The sequence below is a fragment of the Brassica napus genome, chromosome C5 (genome assembly GCF_020379485.1).
Source record: "Brassica napus cultivar Da-Ae chromosome C5, Da-Ae, whole genome shotgun sequence".
Classification (NCBI taxonomy): domain Eukaryota; kingdom Viridiplantae; phylum Streptophyta; class Magnoliopsida; order Brassicales; family Brassicaceae; genus Brassica; species Brassica napus.
Genome location: NC_063448.1, coordinates 24,683,810 through 24,702,932, shown reverse-complemented (window position 1 = coordinate 24,702,932; position 19,123 = coordinate 24,683,810). Strand labels below are relative to the sequence as shown.

At 39.1% G+C, this 19,123-nt stretch overlaps 2 protein-coding genes across 3 annotated transcripts; one reads left to right on the top strand and one right to left on the bottom strand.

The window, feature by feature from the left end:
• Nucleotides 1-60: 60 nt before the first annotated feature.
• Nucleotides 61-4,534, top strand: LOC106378158 (probable transcription factor KAN2). Of its 2 annotated transcripts, none has more exons than XM_048759093.1 (6): nt 61-1,180; nt 1,275-1,351; nt 2,743-2,788; nt 2,900-3,044; nt 3,316-3,376; nt 4,211-4,534. In XM_048759093.1, exons 1-6 carry the CDS (start codon nt 478-480, stop codon nt 4,328-4,330), a joined length of 1,152 nt encoding a protein of 383 aa, XP_048615050.1. In that variant the 5' UTR covers nt 61-477; the 3' UTR covers nt 4,331-4,534. The 2 variants fall into 2 exon arrangements, with proteins under 2 accessions (XP_048615050.1, XP_013673787.2); XM_013818333.3 differs by having other exon boundaries at nt 62-1,180; nt 2,933-3,044.
• A 2,373-nt stretch (nt 4,535-6,907) lies between these two features.
• On the bottom strand, nt 6,908-11,216 carry LOC106441658. The gene is made up of 5 exons (XM_013883449.1): nt 10,917-11,216; nt 9,894-9,975; nt 8,744-9,771; nt 7,855-8,242; nt 6,908-7,749 (listed from the first exon to the last, which is right to left on the bottom strand). Exons 1-5 carry the CDS (start codon nt 11,214-11,216, stop codon nt 6,908-6,910), a joined length of 2,640 nt encoding a protein of 879 aa, XP_013738903.1.
• Nucleotides 11,217-19,123: the final 7,907 nt, after the last annotated feature.

Here is a 19,123-nt window from a genome sequence, read left to right as displayed (position 1 = left end):
ATTTTATTTTTTTCTGTTTTTTTTTCCTTATTTTCTCTGTCCATTTTCTTTATGATTTGCTTCTCTTCTCCTTTCTGAACCTAAGTTCCTCTAGCCCCCCATGTCCACACAAACACATTCTCACTCATCTCTCTCTCACACACACACACTCAAGTGTCATTTTCTTACATATACTTCACACAAAAGAAACAACCATTCACTACATACTGCCTTGTCATTGTTACTCTCTCTCTATATCTCAAAAATCTCTGCAAAAACAACTTAACCTCAAACAAACAACATTCTCAACAAAACCCAGAAATCCCATCCTCATTTCTCTTTTTTTCTACCCTACCCACAATAAAAAAAAATTAGTCTTTTTGTCTTTGCATCCTGATTCGAGAGAACAAGAACTAGGGTTCATCATATCTCTGGAAACCGACTGAAGAATCTCTTACAGAAAACGAAGAAGAAAACGAGAAGTTAAAGCTTTCTTCCATGGAGCTTTTTCCTGCTCAGCCAGACTTATCCTTACAAATAAGTCCTCCAAACAGCCAACCATCATCGACGTGGCAGAGAAGAAGACCAACAACAGATCAAGAAGATCATGAGGAGCTCGACTTAGGGTTTTGGAGAAGAGCTCTTGATTCAAGAACATCTTCTCTCGTATCTAATTCCAGCTCAAAAACAACCAATAATCATCATCATCATCCACTCGAAGACCGCTCACTCTCTAACAACTCTCATCGTCATCAACAACAACATCCGCACCTTCTCCCTAATTGCAACGGCTCTAACATCTTCACCTCTTTCCAGTTTCCTACACAACAACAACAACACTTGCAAGGTTTTCTTGCTCATGACCTTAATACTCACTTAAGACCCATAAGAGGAATCCCTCTATACCAAAACCCTCCTCCACATCATCATCACCGGCCTCCTCCGTGTTTCCCTTTCGATCCGTCGTCTCTAATTCCCTCTTCTTCGCCGACTCCCACCGGAATCAACAACAATAGCTTTGGTACCAGTAGAGTTAACCCTAATCACCACAATCATCAGCATCATCATCAGACTCTAAACCGAGCGAGATTCATGCCGAGGTTCCCAGCTAAACGAAGCATGAGAGCTCCTCGGATGCGATGGACAACCACTCTTCATGCCCGTTTCGTTCACGCCGTTGAATTACTCGGTGGCCATGAAAGTATGTTCCTTTTTATCTCTTTTCTCATTTTTTAATTACCTTTTTTTCTTAAATCATTTTATTGGTTCTTAATTATTTACATGAATCTAATTAGGAGCTACACCAAAATCTGTTCTTGAGCTTATGGATGTCAAAGATCTCACATTGGCTCATGTTAAGTCCCATTTACAGGTAAAATTCTGTCACTAAGAAAATAATTATTATGTAAACCCATTTATTTATATATAAGTATATTGTTAGTGGAAGTAAAAATAATTTTATATATTATAATTAGGTAATAAATAAGCTTCTCGGGTATCGATGCATTTGACTCGGTGACTTCCTTAAATCAGAGTTTCACTCGAGTCAGATCGACTCTTGTTTTCTTCTGATCGTTCCTTCTTTATTCTTAATCTTAATTAAATCCGAATTTTGCTCACCAATAATGCAATGGATGAGTTTAGACAAAAGAAAAAACAAAAGATGTAAATTAAACAATCCATACATGTAAAAAATATCTTGTTTTTTAATTTTTTCTTGGCTAAATCTGATGGTCCTTATAGACGATAGACAAGACTTGGTTATCTCTTTTTTTTTGCAAGTTTGTTTTTTTTCTTCTTGGAAAAATAAACATGTTCTGTTACAAGTTAACCAAAATTACTCAATATTACTATTACTGACACGCATAGAATAGAAAGTTGGAGAGAGAAGTAGAGGGTTGTAGAAATTAAGATATTCAAGAAAAACACTAGTACTTTGGTTTCTTATCATCCATTCTTTAATTGGCTTATACATTAAGATTTATACTATTATATACTATTCAAATTTATATTTTCTTATCATTATTCGAATCAAGTATTTGTTGGTTTTAATTATTTATATTCTTAGCCATACAAAATCTTAGGACATTCTAATTAGGGATAATTACCCAATTAATGAATCTTTCCTTAGGAAAGAAAATAGTTCTAATAAAAAAATAAAAACTCAGAAAGGGAGAGTACAAGAAACACCATCATTTCTCAATGATGAATAGTTTTGGTCTTATTACACACAATGAGAGAGAGAGAGAGAGAGAGAGAGAGAGAGAGAGAGAGAGAGAGAGAGAGAGAAATGGAATGTTTATACCTTAACCATGGTTCCGCATCTCCATATCAATGGGCCATTGTTTTAACCATGGTAAGACACATAAATTCATGCATGGGTACATGAAAATCGTAAACTTTCATTAATAATGTCAATGAATGCTTCTGTGTCTGAATATTTCTATATTTTTCTCTCTTATTTTTATCTTCCAATGTGTCTGTATATCTATATAAGTGTTTTATATTTTGAATATTGGTTTGTACTATATTCAACTGTCCCAACACAACAGTACATTGGTCTCCTTTCTTTGGTCTTCTTCCATCGCCATATCATTCGATACATGCATCATATACGGAGGTTCAGAGAAAACATATTTAGACTTTGGTTTCTGTTTTTTTTGGTGTAAGACTTTGCTTTCTTGACTTAATCTAAATTGAAATATACTACGTACAAGCGTTTTAATTTTTAATTTTATTGTAACCTTTTTTGTGTAATATCAGATGTACCGAACAGTGAAGACAACCGACAAAGCAGCAGCGTCGTCAGGTTAGTTAGTGATATTAATTCAGATTATATGTAGTGTAATTATGGAACGTCGAGAATTCAATAATTAAAATGTCATAGTGACTGAAACCCTAATTATATAATGTAATTCAGAACAATCTGATGTCTATGAAAATGGATCTTCAGGAGATAATAACTCAGACGATTGGATGTTCGATATGAATAGAAAATCTAGAGATAGCGATGAATTGACGAATCCGTTAGAGAAATCAAACGGTCGATGGACCAATTCTTCCGGGTACGTACATATACGGTCTAACAATACATTCATTCATCTTTCTAAAAAAAAACTATTTCATATCTTGATATATATTGATCCATTGTTCATATATATATGTGTATATATATATCACCAAAACATTGTTAAAATACCTTTTACGTGAGGGCTTTATCTTCCTTTTAACTTTTCTTCCTCTTTTTGTATATTTCCTTTGATTATTTTATTTATTTCCTCAAAGCAAAATCGTATATATACTCTCATATTACTAAGCTTTTGTTGGCTTTTGCAGAGAGGCACGTTTGCATGGGAAGCTAATCGATAATGTTGCAGAAATTATTCTACCTTCTGAGGTACGATTCATCTCTTTCTGCAAATATAACTATGTACACACGAATTCGTGTGTGTTTATATACGTATATATTGTACTAACATAAATTTTATTTATGCATTGTCGATTTCTTTCACTGCTAAGTCACCCGAAACCCTCAAAAGGGGTGCCAAAAAAGGGCTTTCTTTAAAGCTTGCTTTATGAATTTTCAAAAGCAAATGGTATTTTCGTTATTTAGACATTTATAGGAAAAATAAAGAAAAACCTAACCCCATTGATATTGACCACGATGAGTTTTTGTTTTGACCTTTGACACGCACATATTGTGACTTGTGAAAGCTTAAACCTTGAGGTGCGGTTATCCAAGTTTGTCTTATAAGCTAATATGGACAAAAGCAAAACCATGGCAGCTACCACTGAACAATTGGAATAGATTTAAATATTCGTGTCAATGTCAAACACTAGTACTTAGGACAATAAGTAGGCTTAGCTTAGATGTTCGTACGAATGTCATCATTATGTACTGCAGTCTGCATAATACAATAACCGTAAACACTATGTAACATTAAAATCCCTTTCACTAGTGTTGCATTGGTTTCTACACATTTTATTTTATCTATCAAGACTTTAAATAAAATATATAAATAATACCGTTGGGATGAATAAAAATTACTACAGTGGAAGTATATATTTGCTTGAGTTCACCTTTCTCTCTTTGTCAAAAGTTTAAGTTCATGTCCATGATCACTTTACATTCATATACTCATCATACGTATTAACATACATACTATGCAAACTATAAATCACACTATCTGTTTTTAGCTAATTGGTTTTGTTTGGGGTTTTAACTAAGCAGAATGAAATAGATGGAAAGTCGTCAAGTTATGAGAGGATATCATCGGAAGAGATGAGCTCATCAAACAGCTCTGGAACCAGCCCCTTCAAGCCTAATCTTGAGTTTACTTTGGGTAGCTAGCTAGTAGTTAATTAGTATTAATCAACTCTTGTTTTGGCTAATGACTAGTCTCGATATTCATTTCAGTTGAATAAGTGTTGTTTTAAGCTTAAATCTCAATATCCTCTCGGAAGGTTGTAAAACGATGTTCTTTTTCCCTCTCTACTGAGAAGAGCTAGTGAAAGAATCGAATACTAAAGGCACAATAAATGTTATGTTTCTTTTGTTGAACGTTTATAATTTTATTTATATTTAACAATCCAATGTTAACGGGACGAAAATGTAAATAAATATCAAGAAAGAATAATAAGAACACAGGCAGAGGAAAGACATAAGGAGTAAAAGCAGAAAGAAGAAAAGAGTGGAAAAGGTATTAAAGAGAGATAAAGAGGACGTGAATGAAAAAGAAAGCAAACAAGTTAAAGAGAGTGGGTAAAGTTGATTTAAAAGAATATATATATAGTTTTCTACTAAATTTATTTTTGCTAAGAAAAAATGGTTATGAATGTATGATTGTGTGAATATGGTTAATAATATGATTAATGATTACCTTTATGATTGCCCTTAAGATCGAGTCTGGCTGGTTTCTCCGCTACCACCCGCAAACGCAGCTTTTGCGGTTGATAGCAGTTGACAGCGTTTCGAAACAATCTTACAAACCGCTACAAATCGCTTCAAACCGCTCTGAACCTCTTAAAATCAAAAGCTGGTTCCAGCTAGCGTTTGCGGGAGGATAATTTTTTTTTCTTTTTTTTTCAAAAACCATATAAATACAAAATTAAAAATATTCAATAAAAATTTTAAATTGGAATTATAAAAATACTAAAATATATCTATTATATTTTAATTAATATTATAAAATTTTAAAATAAAAATATTTTCTATATTTTTTAAAATTTTAAAACTATAACTTTCTAAATATGATTTTCATATTTATTATAATATTATGATTTTTGATATTTTTATAATTATGTTAAATGTAAATATTGTTAATTTATTATTTAACCGCTGTTGTATTTGATAGTTAACCAGTCAAAAGTATCCCGCAAACGCACCAATTTCTAACCGCAGAACCAGTCATACAAATCTCTTAAAACCGCAACCACCTGCATCCGCAAACTCCCGCACCCGCAAACTCCCGCAACCGCATCCGCAAACTCCCACAAGCGCAATCGCTGCGTTTGAACCAGTCAGGCCCGTGGAAGTGGTATAAAGCATATGAAACTGTCTGTCACCATAAGCTTTTCGAAAAGATAATTAACTTCTACAATAAAGCAAATAATATATCTTTATTCTCTTAAAAGAAAACAATATCTCGTATGTTTTTAGGTCCAAAGTATGAATTCGGGACTTGTTTCTTGAAATATTTATATATAGATATATCAGTACGTATCACTAAAGTTCATTGAATATGTATGATAGGGAAAAAAGTAAAAGACAGAAGAGAAAACTAGAATAATTTTTATGTATAAGTTAGATTCCCACCAAAGAATATTTTGCTCATTGCTTTGCTTTCACTTAGGAGGTGTTTGATGTTTCCTCACTCGTCAACACTCGAGCAGACATAATTCTGTTAAAGAATAAAAATTGATAACTATCCAACAGTCAAAATGACTAATTGCACAAAGCTATTACTCTGATGGATTTGAATTGACGGTAGATTGACGTTTGGTTCAAAAATATAACGTTCAAAATCTGGCTAATATTTTACGCTGTGCAACTAAATACTAAACATATCTATGGCGAACCTTTTTTTAAAGAAAGATAAATCGTATCTGGTTATCTTTCTTAAATAGTTATAATATAGTAGTTTACATGTTGTTAGTGTGACGGTTATTTATTTCCTGTATAGCCATAATCTCCATGACATTATTGTTCATATAGTGGTAACAAACTCTAAATCGTCTGGTTGTCAAATTAATTTTGAAAACAATCAAAGTGAAAGAATATACAAAACAAATGAAGAATTATTGCGGCACGGAGATTTCTTCATTTGGGCTCAAACTCCCATATTCCCGGATTAAGTCAAACAACCGACGACATATACCAAACGATACTAGGTCAAGATTAATGATTCGCATTGTCTACTAATTTTTTTTTTTTGTGGCATCGAACAAACTTTCATAAATGGGATCATTCTGGTTCGTCTAGGCTTACTTCAAGAGCAGGCCAAAAAGGAACCATGGAGTTTACAGCTGAGTAATATTGCGCATATGATCGTCCTCTTTTAGCCGAGGAGTATGCACGAAAGTTACTAGAGCGCAGTAAAAAGGTTAAAGCAACGTTTTGAAATTTAGAACACATCGATTTGATTTCATCCAGCTCCGATGCTAGCGTCGGCCACTCCTCTTCTCTGTCGACCAGGTTGGTCAGTTGTTGACAGTCTGTAGCAAAGTTAATATCATAGAGACCTCTGTCTCGAATTTCTTTCATTGCCCAGATGATTCCTTCCGCTTACATGGTGACTGTGCTTTGCGACGTACAAAGCTGCCCCTGCATGATCGCTTCATCTGCCTCCAGGAGAACAAAACCTATCCCCATCCATTCATCGTTTGTTGCCCACGAGCCATCAACTTGGCAAGTGTATCGAAAACTAGTTCATGTCTGTGCCGGCAGTAAGGGATGTTGTCTCTGCATCGGAGGTTCTTCCTCTTCTTCCATCACTTCTCCAAATTGCGCCACTTTCCATGTTTCCGCTTCTTGCGAAGCTAGCTGAAGAGTATCCAGTGGTGAGATGCATTTTCCATTGAAACACTTTTCATTTCTTGCCTTCCACACATACCATATCAGCCATGGGAACATTGAGAAGCCATTTACTCGATTCTCTGTCGCCATATGTTGCAGTAGATATTCAAAGTTCGCATATAGGGAGGTACACGGGAATAGCCCCGGAGGTGATGGGATTGGCGTTAGGAGCCAACATTGAAAGGCTGGTGGACACTCGAAGAGTATATGGTTTATATTTTCGATCGTAGCTCCGCACCGTTGGCACGATGCGTCTGTACCGCAATGTCTTTCAACCAGCTTACTCGCCGAAGAAACACAGCCCGTCAGGGCTTGCCATAGGAAGTGCTTTATCTTCCTTGTCGTTTTTAGTTTCCACACTTGTTGCTTCAGGGGTGTTATGATGGGTTCTACTATGGGGTTAAAGCTCTGCTTCCTCCTCTGTTCCACTGCGATATCATATCCTGATTTGACTGAATAGTGTCCAGACTTTGTGTGCTTCCAGCAGTAGTCATCACTTCGTCCTGTTTTGCTTATCTTGATTGCCAAAATTCGTGGGATATCATCAGCATGAATCACCTCCGAAATAAGGTTCTCCTCCCATTCTTTTGTATCAAAATTTATTAAGTGATGGACCTTTAGATCAGGGTCGAACTCCGCGTGAGCATTTTTTGCTGGTCTTGCAACTTCTAAGGTGATCCAAGCATCTTCCCATACTTTAGTCTCAGCTCATGTTCTAATTGTTCTACAGATGTTGTCTTCAAGAACATGTTTTGCTGCCATCAAGCTTCTCCATCCATATGATGGTGTCGAGGCTTTACCCGTACGGAGAGGGTTCGAGTGAGGATAATATTGACCTTTGAGTACACGTGCTATCAGAGAGTCCGGGAATACCAACAAGCGCCATACCTGCTTCGCTAATAAGGCAAGATTAAAATCTCTAAAATCTCGGAAACCCAAACCTCCTTTCCCCAGGGGAACGCAAATTTTATCCCAAGCAATCCAGTGAATCCCTCGATTATTATCTCTTGTACTCCACCAAAACCTCGCCACTGTGGCGGAAAGCTTTTTACATACTCCCTGCGGAACAAGATAGCAAGACATAACGTAGGAGGGGGTCGCTTGTGCAACCGATTTGATCTGTACCTCTTTCCCTCCGCGTGATAACAGCCTCCTGAACCAATTATTGATCCTTCTATTCATTCTTTCCTGGAAAAAAGAAAACACATGAGTCTTTGAGCCATGGATCTTCTCTGGCATACCTAGATACATTCACATACCCCCTTCTTTCGTAATCCCTAATGATCTTTTCAGATTGAGTTTTGAGGACGTTACGACCTTAGAACTGAATAGAACTGAGGATTTGGATTTATTCAGTTGTTGTCCTGAGGCATTACTGTAGACGTCAATAATTCACATCAGTTCCTCGCATTGAGGTATGTCTGCTCTACAGAAGAACAAACTATCATCCGCGAATAAGAGATGTGAGATCGGGGGGCATTCTCGTGCTATCCTGATTCCGGTTAGCGCTGCTGTATCTTCTGCATTTTTGATGTGAGAGATCTAAACTTATGTGCAGAGGATGAATAAGAAAGGTGAGAGTGGGTCGCCTTGCCGTAATCCCCGCGAAGGTTTATTGTTCCCTTTTGCTTTGCCATTTATCAACACCTGATAAGAAACCAATGTTATACATTTCATGACCCTCTCTACCCACTGCTGCTCGAATCCCAGTTTCATAAGTAAAGCTTCCATGAAGCTCCATTCCATGCTATCATAAGCTTTACTCATGTCAGTTTTAATTGCTACAAATTTTCCTTTACAGATGGGGTTTGTTCGGAGGGTATGGAACATTTCTTGTGCTACAGGGATATTGTCTATTATCAGCCTTTTTGCCACAAATGCTGATTGAGTCTCGGAAATCAGTTCCGGAAGGATACGCTTTAATCTCGTGGATATGATTTTCGAGATAATCTTGTATCCTACATTGCACAAGCTGGTCGGTCTGAACTCTGCCATGGTTGCCGGCATGTCTGTCTTTGGGATAAGGCAGATGTTCGTCTGGTTTAGGTGTTCGTCGAGTTCTCCAGTCTCAAAGAAGTTTTGAACCATGCTGCATACATCGTGCCCAATTTTGTTCCAGAAACGTTGGTAAAAGAGACTCGTCATCCCGTCTGGCCCTGGTGCTTTCTCTGGATTTATTGCAAAGGTTGCTTCCTTTATCTCCTCATCCCGATGGATTCTCAGTAGTTGTTGGTTCATATCATTACTAACTGTCGCGGTAGTCGGGTTCGAAGAAGAGAATAGCTGTTGGAAGTATTTTGTCGCCACCATCTCTATACCATCCTCCGTCTCTACCCACTGGCCCATTGAGTTTTTTATCTGTGTAATCATATTGCGAGCCCGACGCTGTTTAGTTTTCGCATGGAAGTATTTAGTATTTCTGTCTCTTACTCGTAACCAGAGTGCTCGGCTTTTTTGCTTCCAGTACAGCTTCTCGTCTCTATAAGCTGCACAAAGCTTCCATTTAAGTTCCAGCTCCTCCTCGCTCGTAATGTTTTCGTCACCCTTCACCCTGTCCAGTTCCTTCTTGAGTTGTTCGATGAGCTTTGCATTATTGGTGACGTTACTTCTTTTCCATCTAGAGATTGCTTTTCGGCTCTCCTTTATCTTGTCGCACAGGGTCGCGTCTCTGTCTAGGTTAGCTGCATCCCAGGCTCCATGTACCGCGTGGTTAAAGCCTGCTTTTCCGATCCAGCGTTTATCGAATTTAAAGCCCTTCCTGTGCTGGTTCTCCTTCGAAAGAAATCTTGCGAGGATGGGTCTGTGATCGGAACCTCAATGCAATAGGTACTCCACATACGTGTGGGAAAACAGTTGGTGTCAATCTTCATTCCCAACTGCCCGGTCAAGACGACATTGAACTCTTCCTGCTCTCGTCCGACCTGCCCAGGAAAGAGAATTACCAACAAAAGGGAAATCAATCATACCACAACATGTCAACATATTTTTGAACGGCAGGAAGGAAGCATCTGATCTTTTTTTCCTCCTTTCTTTTCCCCGTCGTTGGTGATCTCGTTGAAATCTCCCATGTTCAGCCATGCTCCTGTTCTGTTCATAGTCATCCTCATTAGTCTTTCCCATACATCCTCACAGTATTCTACCAGCGGATCTCCATACATGAAAGTGCTATACACTTTATGTCCTTCTATCTTTGCTCCAATATCTATCATACGATTATTGGAAAAACCAAGGTCGACCTCAGAATCATTCATATAAAATAAAGCCAGTCCACTGCAACAGGATCCACGGTGAACAAATTATCATAACCAAACTCAAACTTTAAGTCTTGCATAAAAGTAAAATTGTTTTTTTTTTCCTGAAAGAAAAAGAAAAGTAGGATGAAAGCAGCGATGCAACTCCCGTAAGTGTTGCTTGGTCAGGTAGGCTCTTGACCCCTGACAGTTCCAGGCGATTGCACTCATATATGAGTACTGGGTGGTTTCTGGGACCCCACTGAACCTGATGCAGCAGTAGATTTTCGGCCTTTAACAGCCGAGGGATACACCTCAGTACGAGGGATCGTTGTTGAGTCTGAGGCTCTCAAAGAACTGAGACGCCCATGCCTGACAAGCTTACCTTTTGGTTAGCCTCGTCCTCTGATAGCCAGTTTTTTCGATGTTGCGGCTCCTTTTGTGTATGGGCTCCGTGTTCCTCGACGCTTGTTAATGCATATCGGTGGAAACATATCACTTTGGACCTTCTTGTTCCATTCGGGCTCTTTACTAGTTTATGGTCGCGCTTTCTTTGTCATTGCTTTCTCCCATTCATCACGTCGCAAGTCTCTTTCATCTTTCTTTTGTATTGGGCTGATCTGTTTTTTTACTTCTTGCGTCTCTGGAATCACTATATCCTCCTCCATTACTTCATCTAACAGATCATCGTCATTCAAAATTTCCTCATCCATATCGAAGTCCACACTGGCGTATTGTTCCGCCATTTGATTAATCTCCTCCTCACTTAAGAGATTTGTCTCCTTTGCCGTTGTGGGCTTCCCCGTTATTCCTGTCTTTATCCTCTCTCCCTCCAGTTCCTGGTTGTCTATCTTCTTAGAGTGCACCAGAGCAATAGGCTCAGAAGTCGGTTGTAGCGTTAGGCCATTCGCTTGTGAGCGAGTAATAGGCATATTCAGCTCTTTGTTCACCTAATTCTCAGGGATCTCCTTTGCTGCTGGCCCGTTACTCTTAAGAGTCTCACTAGCTCCACAGTTAGACTACAGGTTGTATTCCTTATCACTTGAATCCTCTGTGGGTGCCTTTCCTTTGATTCTCCTTATTATATCTTCTTCAGACTCATGTTCTACTTCTTGTGCAGTTTCTTGTTCAGCTATCCTTCGATTCTGCACCTCCCGACTTTTTTCAGCTGACCGAACTGGTTGCCACTCCATTCTTGGCTCATATCTAGAGTGGTGTACAAACTGACGCACATGAGAGTCACTCCTGTGAAGCCGATATGGCTCCGAGATGGTTCTTTGAGAATCATGTGATGGATTTGATCACGAGGGTGGTTCAGGACGTCTCCTCTCAATAGGTATATCTTGGTCTATATTCCTGTTTTGAGGACCGGATCCCTTTACCCTCCAGGTGGAGGATGATGCAGAGTCCCCATAACGGCCTTGTTTGTTGATGATCCATGTGTGTCTCTTAATATATCTAGAGTCTGCGCGCAAGTCTTTCAGATAGGGGTGGTATCTCTCCCGATCTCGGGGATCTTTTTCAACAGAGCTATGATCAAGTCTATTCCAGACATTTTTTGCCAGGTTATCCCTTTTGTTTGAGATTCTAAGGCACAAGTCGTAATAATCTGCGTTCTGATTGTGCTATGTTCCAGTATGCTCGCTTCTTCTCAAGTGAGAATCCACGGGTTTTCTGTCTAAGTCATAGACACGGGGATTCCTCGTTTAAGAGTCAAACCTCGCATGTGGTTCTAAACCTTTTGTCGGAGCAGAGAAAGCTTCCCTAGCAGCCAATTCCTCCTTCTCTTTTTGTTTAAGTCGAGCAATTCTATTCACCTCTCTTTGCTCTGGGGAGAGCTCAGGGCAAGTGCCATCTTCATGTGAGATTCTTTTGCAAGTATAGCAATAGCGGTGAATTTCTTCGTAGTTCAGGGTCACATTGATCACATCACCATTTGCATATCCCGCTTTCCTTTTGAATTGCAGAGGTTAGTCAACTTTTATCTGGACCCTAACCCTTCTGTTATCAACATCGACTGTATCCACCTCTCCGATAGCGAGTCCTATACTCCGATAGGATTCATCTTTTTGTAGTGCGTAGGTAAACCCGTGATCGTAACCCACAAGAGCATAGAATTTGGGTAGCTTTCTTCAATAGTTGGTGCCCATCATTCCAGCGAAAAGCTCCATTTATTGAAGTGGCAAGGACGGCGTATGAGTAGTTTCTGTAGATCCTCCTCTCTTTTGAAGTCGAACTGGAATTTATTATTTCCAAGGTTGATTCCCCGAACTCGGCCTTCAACGTCCCAAATCTTACGTTTCAGCATATGTTTTAGTAAGGCATCCACGCTTCTTCCATCTTGATGGAACATTCTTCCCTCCAGGGAGAGTTTGTATTTCTCCACCAGATCCGTGTAGTCAAATTCAGGAACCTTAATGATTTCCTCATCGTCTTGTAAGCGTCTTCGAGCATGATGGAAGTTCTGAACATTCTGGGAACTTTCCGCCCTATAGCGGTTGTTCCTCTCTCGGTATATCTTAGTTGTTGTAGCCTCTTTGGCAAGGAGACGCCCTAATAAAGGGGAGAAGATCTCTCTACCGTAGCTTTTAGAAACCTTAATCTTGTTGAGCACAGAACCAGAGATAAGCTATCGGAATTGTAGAAAATAGGTCAAACACTGCAAGGGGCAGGAGAGTATAGGAAGAGAGGAGTGTGGAGTAGTCTCCCTCTCTCCTATAACCGTCGGAGAAACGCTAGATCCGACGCCTTTGACGAAGTGAGTTTAGATCTGAAAATCGCCTCAAAGTCGCCAAAACCCTAGCCGCAACCTTAAGGAAGATTACTATTAAATTGCATTGTCTACTAATTAATACTATAGATTCGCACTTTTAATACATATTGTTCTTGGATAAGCATATTGCATATTGCATTTTGTAAATCTTCACCAATCACCACTGCAGCCAGATTATAAATGAGCCTTTACAAATACCCTTTTAGCCACACATTTTCATTTATCGTCTTTGTAAAAGCATGTTTATCTTCAGAGAATCATGGCATAAATTAATCTTTCTACTGTACTTAAAACATCTCCAAAAAGACTCTCTATATTTGAAGTTTCTAAGTGTTCTTTTCCAAAACCAAAACTTCAAATTTAACTTTGATGGGTTTTTTGCAAGATTGACTCAAAACTCAAAGTCAAACCTAAAACTAACTCATGCTTTTCATGGATTTTTCTTTTGTCATATTCACCCCACAAGTTCATATAATTCACGAAAATGTCATCAATTTTTTATTTTTCCGAAAATGACATTTTTACTCTCTCACCCTCATCATCTTCAAGTAATTACAAGATTGTCATTGTCATCAATACCCCAACCACCATGAACAACCAATTTGAAGCTCTTAATGCACCTAAAATCGATTTACACTCTCTCTTTCTCACTTGTTAAGAACTAAAAACAACATCTCTTTCACTTTACCTCCATATTCATCCAAAAAACTCAAGCTTTTGATTCAATTTTTTTTTTATGGTTGATAGAGCCATTCAAGCATACTATTCTTGGTGGGTTACTTTCGTTTGAGATTCTGGGTGGTTGGAGAAGACTCTGTGTGCTAAGGAAGTCATCTCACTAGTTTAAGGTAAGAAATTGGAATTTTTTCCAGATCTGTTCGTGTAGAAGACTTACCCGTAAGTAGTCTGGCTGCAGAAGACTTACGGGTAAGTCTTCTGGTCAAACGGACGACTTACTTGTAAGTCGTCATCTTTGTTTGTTAAAAAAAATCTAGATAGACGACTTACTGATAAGTCGTCTAGGATAAACGAGTTAGTTTTGCATTTGACCGAATTGTGTCAGATATTTGACTTTTCCTGGACGACTTACCAGTAAGTCGTCTCCGAGAAAACAAAAATTTCAATATTTTATTAAAGCTGGACGACTTATCTGTAAGTCGTCTCAGGTTACTTTTGCAATTGGAAAATAAAACTTAAATATTTAACTTTTCCCAGACGACTTATGTGGAAGTCGTCTGGTAAGACGACTTACTTGAAAGTCGTCCAGGATAAGCAAAGTTGTCCAGATTTATTTCCTAGATTCTGGTCAAACCTTGCTTATCTCGGACGACTTTCTCGTACGTCGTCTACCTGGACGACTTTCAAGTAAGTCGTTTGGGTAAAGTTAAATATTTAAGTTTCTTTTTCGAATTGCAAACTAACCTGTGAAGACTTACAAATAAGTCGTCTAGCTTTAATAAAATATTGAAATTTTTGTTTTCCCGGAGACGACTTACTGGTAAGTCGTCCAAGAAAAGTCAAATATCTGACACAATTCGGTCAAATGCAAAACTAACATGTTTATCATAGACGACTTACCAGTAAGTCGTCTAGGGTTTTTTTTTTTTAACAAACAAAGCTGGACAATTTACTTGTAAGTCGTTCTATTTAAAATTTAATTGCAAAAATTACCTGTTTGGACAACTTACTGGTAAGTCTTCCAGACGACTTACTGGTATGTCGTCTGCGTCAATGTTTAGTAAACTTTCATTTTCTCTATGTCTACTAATGTGTTTTATTTTGAATTTTTGTAGATGATGCGTCAGTTACATGAAGTGTATGGAGAATGATTGCTGAAAGATTGTCGTTGGGATTTTGTGGTTGATAATGTCAAAGGAGCGAGAATCATTTTTTTGGGGGAAGGTTCGACACATGTTGAACTTCTTGCAATGGCTCAAGAAGATTATAACCTGGACATGAGCACAAAATCTGTGGAGATAACCTACTCATTACCAGCAGAAATGATGCAGGCTCCATACACCCCTCCTATTCATGTTACAAGTGATAGACAAGTTCGAAACTTGCTCGAGATAACCAAAACGCATGGAGTACGGCTTTGTGTATCAAGCCGTAGCAAGGTGGAAACGGTTTCAGAGTTCAGGGAAGAAGATGATGAAGCTGATGAATGTTTTGAAGATGATGATGATGATTTGGAGGATGATGGGGAGGAGGACGATGGGGAGGAGGATGCTGGTATCTCTATTGTTTCTGAAGCGGACGAGAATGGTGAGGATTACAGTGTTTATGGAAAGGTTAAAGATGAGGATGAGGAAGATGATGATATGTGTTTTGAAGATATCAAAAAGATTGAAGGAGGAAGATCGAATGGTAACAATATCTATGTCAACCAGAGTTTTGTTAGCAAGGATGCACTGCTTTCAGAGCTGCGGTTGACAGCAGTGAGGTTTAGGTTCTCCTTCAGAATATACAAGCCAACGAAAACTCTCCTTGTGACAACATGTCTGGTTAGTGGTTGTCAATGGAAGGTCAGAGCGAGTGTAAAACATGAGACAAACACGTTTTGGGTAACAAAGTATGTGGAAAAACATACATGCTCAGTGGGAGACCGACTCGCTCAGCGGAGACACTGTACTCCGAAGTATGTTGGTAGGCTTTTCATTGATCGTGTTGGAATCATTGATGGGTTGAATCTGCAGCATATCACTGATGCAATGAAGAACATGTTTGGCATGACGCTTGATTACACCACTTCATATAGAGCACTTTTATATGCACAAACATTGGTGAGAGGATCAGCAGAAGATGGGTATTTGCGTCTGCCATCATATCTCGAGCAAATCTCCTTAGCAAATCTCGATACTATCACGGCTATAGAACTTGATTCTATCAATAGATTTAAGTATCTATTTCTCTCTTTTGGAGCTTCTATCAAAGGTTTAAAGTATCAGAGAAGGGTCATTGTGGTGGATGGGACTCTCCTAAGTGGGAAGTATGGAGGTGTTATGTTAGTTGCAGCTGCACAAGATGGGAATTTTCAGATATTTCCTTTGGCTTTTGGGATCGTAGATGCTGAAGATGAACCTTCTTGGAAATGGTTTTTCACAAAATTGGCTAGTTGTGTATCTGATGAGCAGCCTCTGGTGATAGTCTCCGACCAGCACGCGGCCATTAAAAGTGTGTGTGATAAGGTGTTTCCTTGGGCAACCCGAGGAATATGTTATTATCACATTCAAGATAACATTGTCAAAAAGTATAAAGAGAAACATCTCTTGTACTTGGTGAAACGTGCTGCTTATGCTCATACGGTTTCAGATTTTGACCGGTACATTGCTGAGATACGGAGTGCAAACCCGGACCTTGCAACGTATTTGGAGAATGCCGACGTCAGCCTATGGTCAAGGGTTTATTGTCAGGGGGACAGGTACAACATAAAGACAAGCAACATCGCTGAATCTATTAATTCCGCTCTGAAACGAGCTAGAGGATTTCCGGTTCAGTTCCTGTTGGAGTTCATAAGGGAGAAGCTAGGAAAGTGGTTTTGGGAAAGGAGAGAAGATGCTTTGAGTCTCCCAACTCAACATAGTCGAGGTGTTGAATACTTGCTTGCTGTTTGATCGGTGATAGCGGATACGATGACGGTACAACCAATTGATGGATGTCGATTCTTTGTGAAAGGTGGCAAAATGGACTTTGTGGTTGATTTGGAACATGGAAAGTGTGATTGTGGTGTCTATACAGTGGAGAAAATACATTGCTCTCATGCTATAGCTGTTGGAACATCTGCTGGTTTGCATATCTCCACACTTGTATGTCCAGTCTACTCAAAGGATTTTCTGTTTGCAGGATACTCAGAGAATATATATCCTTGTGTTGGACAACAAGTTGAGGAACGCACGTGCTTTCCTCCGGATGAAAAGCGTGGTCCGGGAAGACAGAAGAAATCAAGATGGCAATCTTGGTTGGAGCTATCCAGGATGAGAGGACGCAAACCCCGGAAGCAACACAGGGTTTATAGATGCTCAAAATGCAAGGAAACAGGCCATACGAAACCACAATATAAGAAATGACGTGGACGACCTTCAAGTAAGTCATCCAGAAGGTCGTCCAGTTAGTCGTCCAGGGTTTTTTCTTCCAGAAGACCTTCAAGTTAGTCGTCCAGTGTTTAGTCTTCCAGAAGACCTTCAAGTAAGTCGTCCAGAAGGTCGTCCAGTTAGTCGTCCAGGGTTTTTTCTTCCAGAAGACCTTCAAGTTAGTCGTCCAGTGTATAGTCTTCCAGAAGACCTTTAATTAAGTCGTCTAGAAGGTCGTCCAGTTAGTCGTCCAGGGTTTTTTCTTCGAGAATACCTTCAAGTTAGTCGTCCAGTGTTTAGTCTTCCAGAAGACCTTCAATTAAGTCATCCAGAAGGTCGTCCAGTTAGTCATCCAGGGTTTTTTCTTCCAGAAGACCTTCAAGTTAGTCGTCCAGTGTTTACTCTTCCAGAAGACATTCAATTAAGTCGTCCAGAAGGTCGTCCAGTTAATCGTCCAGGGTTTAGTCTATGTATTAAAAATTTGTGTTATGAACTTATATGTGTCAACTTCTTTGTCAAATTTCACTACCAAACAAATTTGAGATGGTCTTGCCCTTTATATTATCCGAAATATAGTTACAAAAGGTCTTGCCCATGTAGAGAAAAGGCTCCATTACCACATCGAGTTCTTCTGGGGAGATACTGGAACAAATGATGTCCCAGACGACTATGTGCCTCTTAGGGATCGATATCCACATAGCAATCCAATGAGTGTCGTTGTAGTTCACTGGCGCATAGACATCATCAATATCTGTCCCCCAAACCTTGTTTGATTGGCAAAATGATGGTATAGTGCCTGCATAATAATTCCACGCCCCACCAGGGAGTCCTCTTCCTAAACCGTTCTGATCGGGTTCCGAGTCCTTAAAATCCTTGTAGTTGAATCTCCATTGCTGAGCAAAGAGATGATCAAGGAAGCACATTCTCTCGCTCCTGAAATGTTGTGAGTTAGCGTCGTACCTCTTCCTCAGCACATTAATCCAAACATCAATATGTTGCATATAAAATAAGGTACAGGTCAGAAGATATCAGACGACTTACTGGTAAGTCTTCTACGTAGACGACGTACCAGACGTAAGTCGTCTACAAAGAAAACTTATCAGTAAGTCATCTAAGTCATAGTAGAAGACTTACACAGTCCTCCAGCAACTCTAAGGAGGTCCGGAGGATTTGATACCACCAAGTTCTACTTGTACGTGGTATTTTATCGAGAGGTGTTCTATAATGACTGCAAACACAAAATGTTGAAAAACAATCAGTTTTTGTAGACTAAAGTAAGCTATTATGGGAAAAGCAAACACTTACGGACAAGTTTTCAACCAATCAGCGAGCTCCTTCAACTTCTTCTTGTCAATTGGTGCAAAAGGATTATAGCCTGGATAAAGCTTTTTGTTTGGAATGATCACTTTGGCCGTGATGTTTGCCGTATAAGGAGATTGCTGTGAGGCAGCAAGTTTCCTTGTTCGATCACTCTTTGCACGACAAAGTGACAAAGCAGCATCCCTCTTTTCCAGATATCTAGCATCCTCCTTCTGTAAATCCGAAACAGTGGATTGATTTTTGTCCAATAGAACAAGGCTCGGTTCTGGAGCTTTATCTTTCGAGGAACTAGCATCTGCGGGCACATCTGGACCTTTATCCTCCGGCAAGTTCTTCTTTCCCGCGTTCGTCCCATTAACACTTTCACTCTGCAATATACAAGATGGGTTTATACAATAATAACCAAAGATCCATTTCAAACAATAATAACCAATGACTTTGTCCAAAGATCCATTTCATACACTATAAACAAAGCACACAAGTTCTGACATACAAGAAACAAAGCAAATGCGACTTTTCAGTTCTTATTCTTAAGACTTTGTCTAGTCAATCTCTTGTTGGGAGAGGATTCGTTACTAACCCTGGGTTCGAGCGTCGGTTTAGGTGGAGGGGTAGTGTTTTGAGCTGATGTCCCTTTCCGTTTTGTGGTGATACCAACTTTCTTCTCCACAGCTTC

Coding starts and splice junctions, on each gene's coding strand:
- LOC106441658 (XM_013883449.1), bottom strand. CDS start 11,216: ATGCCTATTACTCGCTCACAAGCGAATGGCCTAACGCTACAACCGACT. Junction 9,772..9,893: donor CACCAACTGTTTTCCCACAC/GTATGTGGAGTA, acceptor TCGGAAAAGCAG/GCTTTAACCACGCGGTACAT. Junction 8,243..8,743: donor TGGGATTCGAGCAGCAGTGG/GTAGAGAGGGTC, acceptor TCTTTTTTCCAG/GAAAGAATGAATAGAAGGAT.
- LOC106378158 (XM_048759093.1), top strand. CDS start 478: ATGGAGCTTTTTCCTGCTCAGCCAGACTTATCCTTACAAATAAGTCCT. Junction 1,181..1,274: donor ATTACTCGGTGGCCATGAAA/GTATGTTCCTTT, acceptor GAATCTAATTAG/GAGCTACACCAAAATCTGTT. Junction 3,377..4,210: donor AAATTATTCTACCTTCTGAG/GTACGATTCATC, acceptor TTAACTAAGCAG/AATGAAATAGATGGAAAGTC.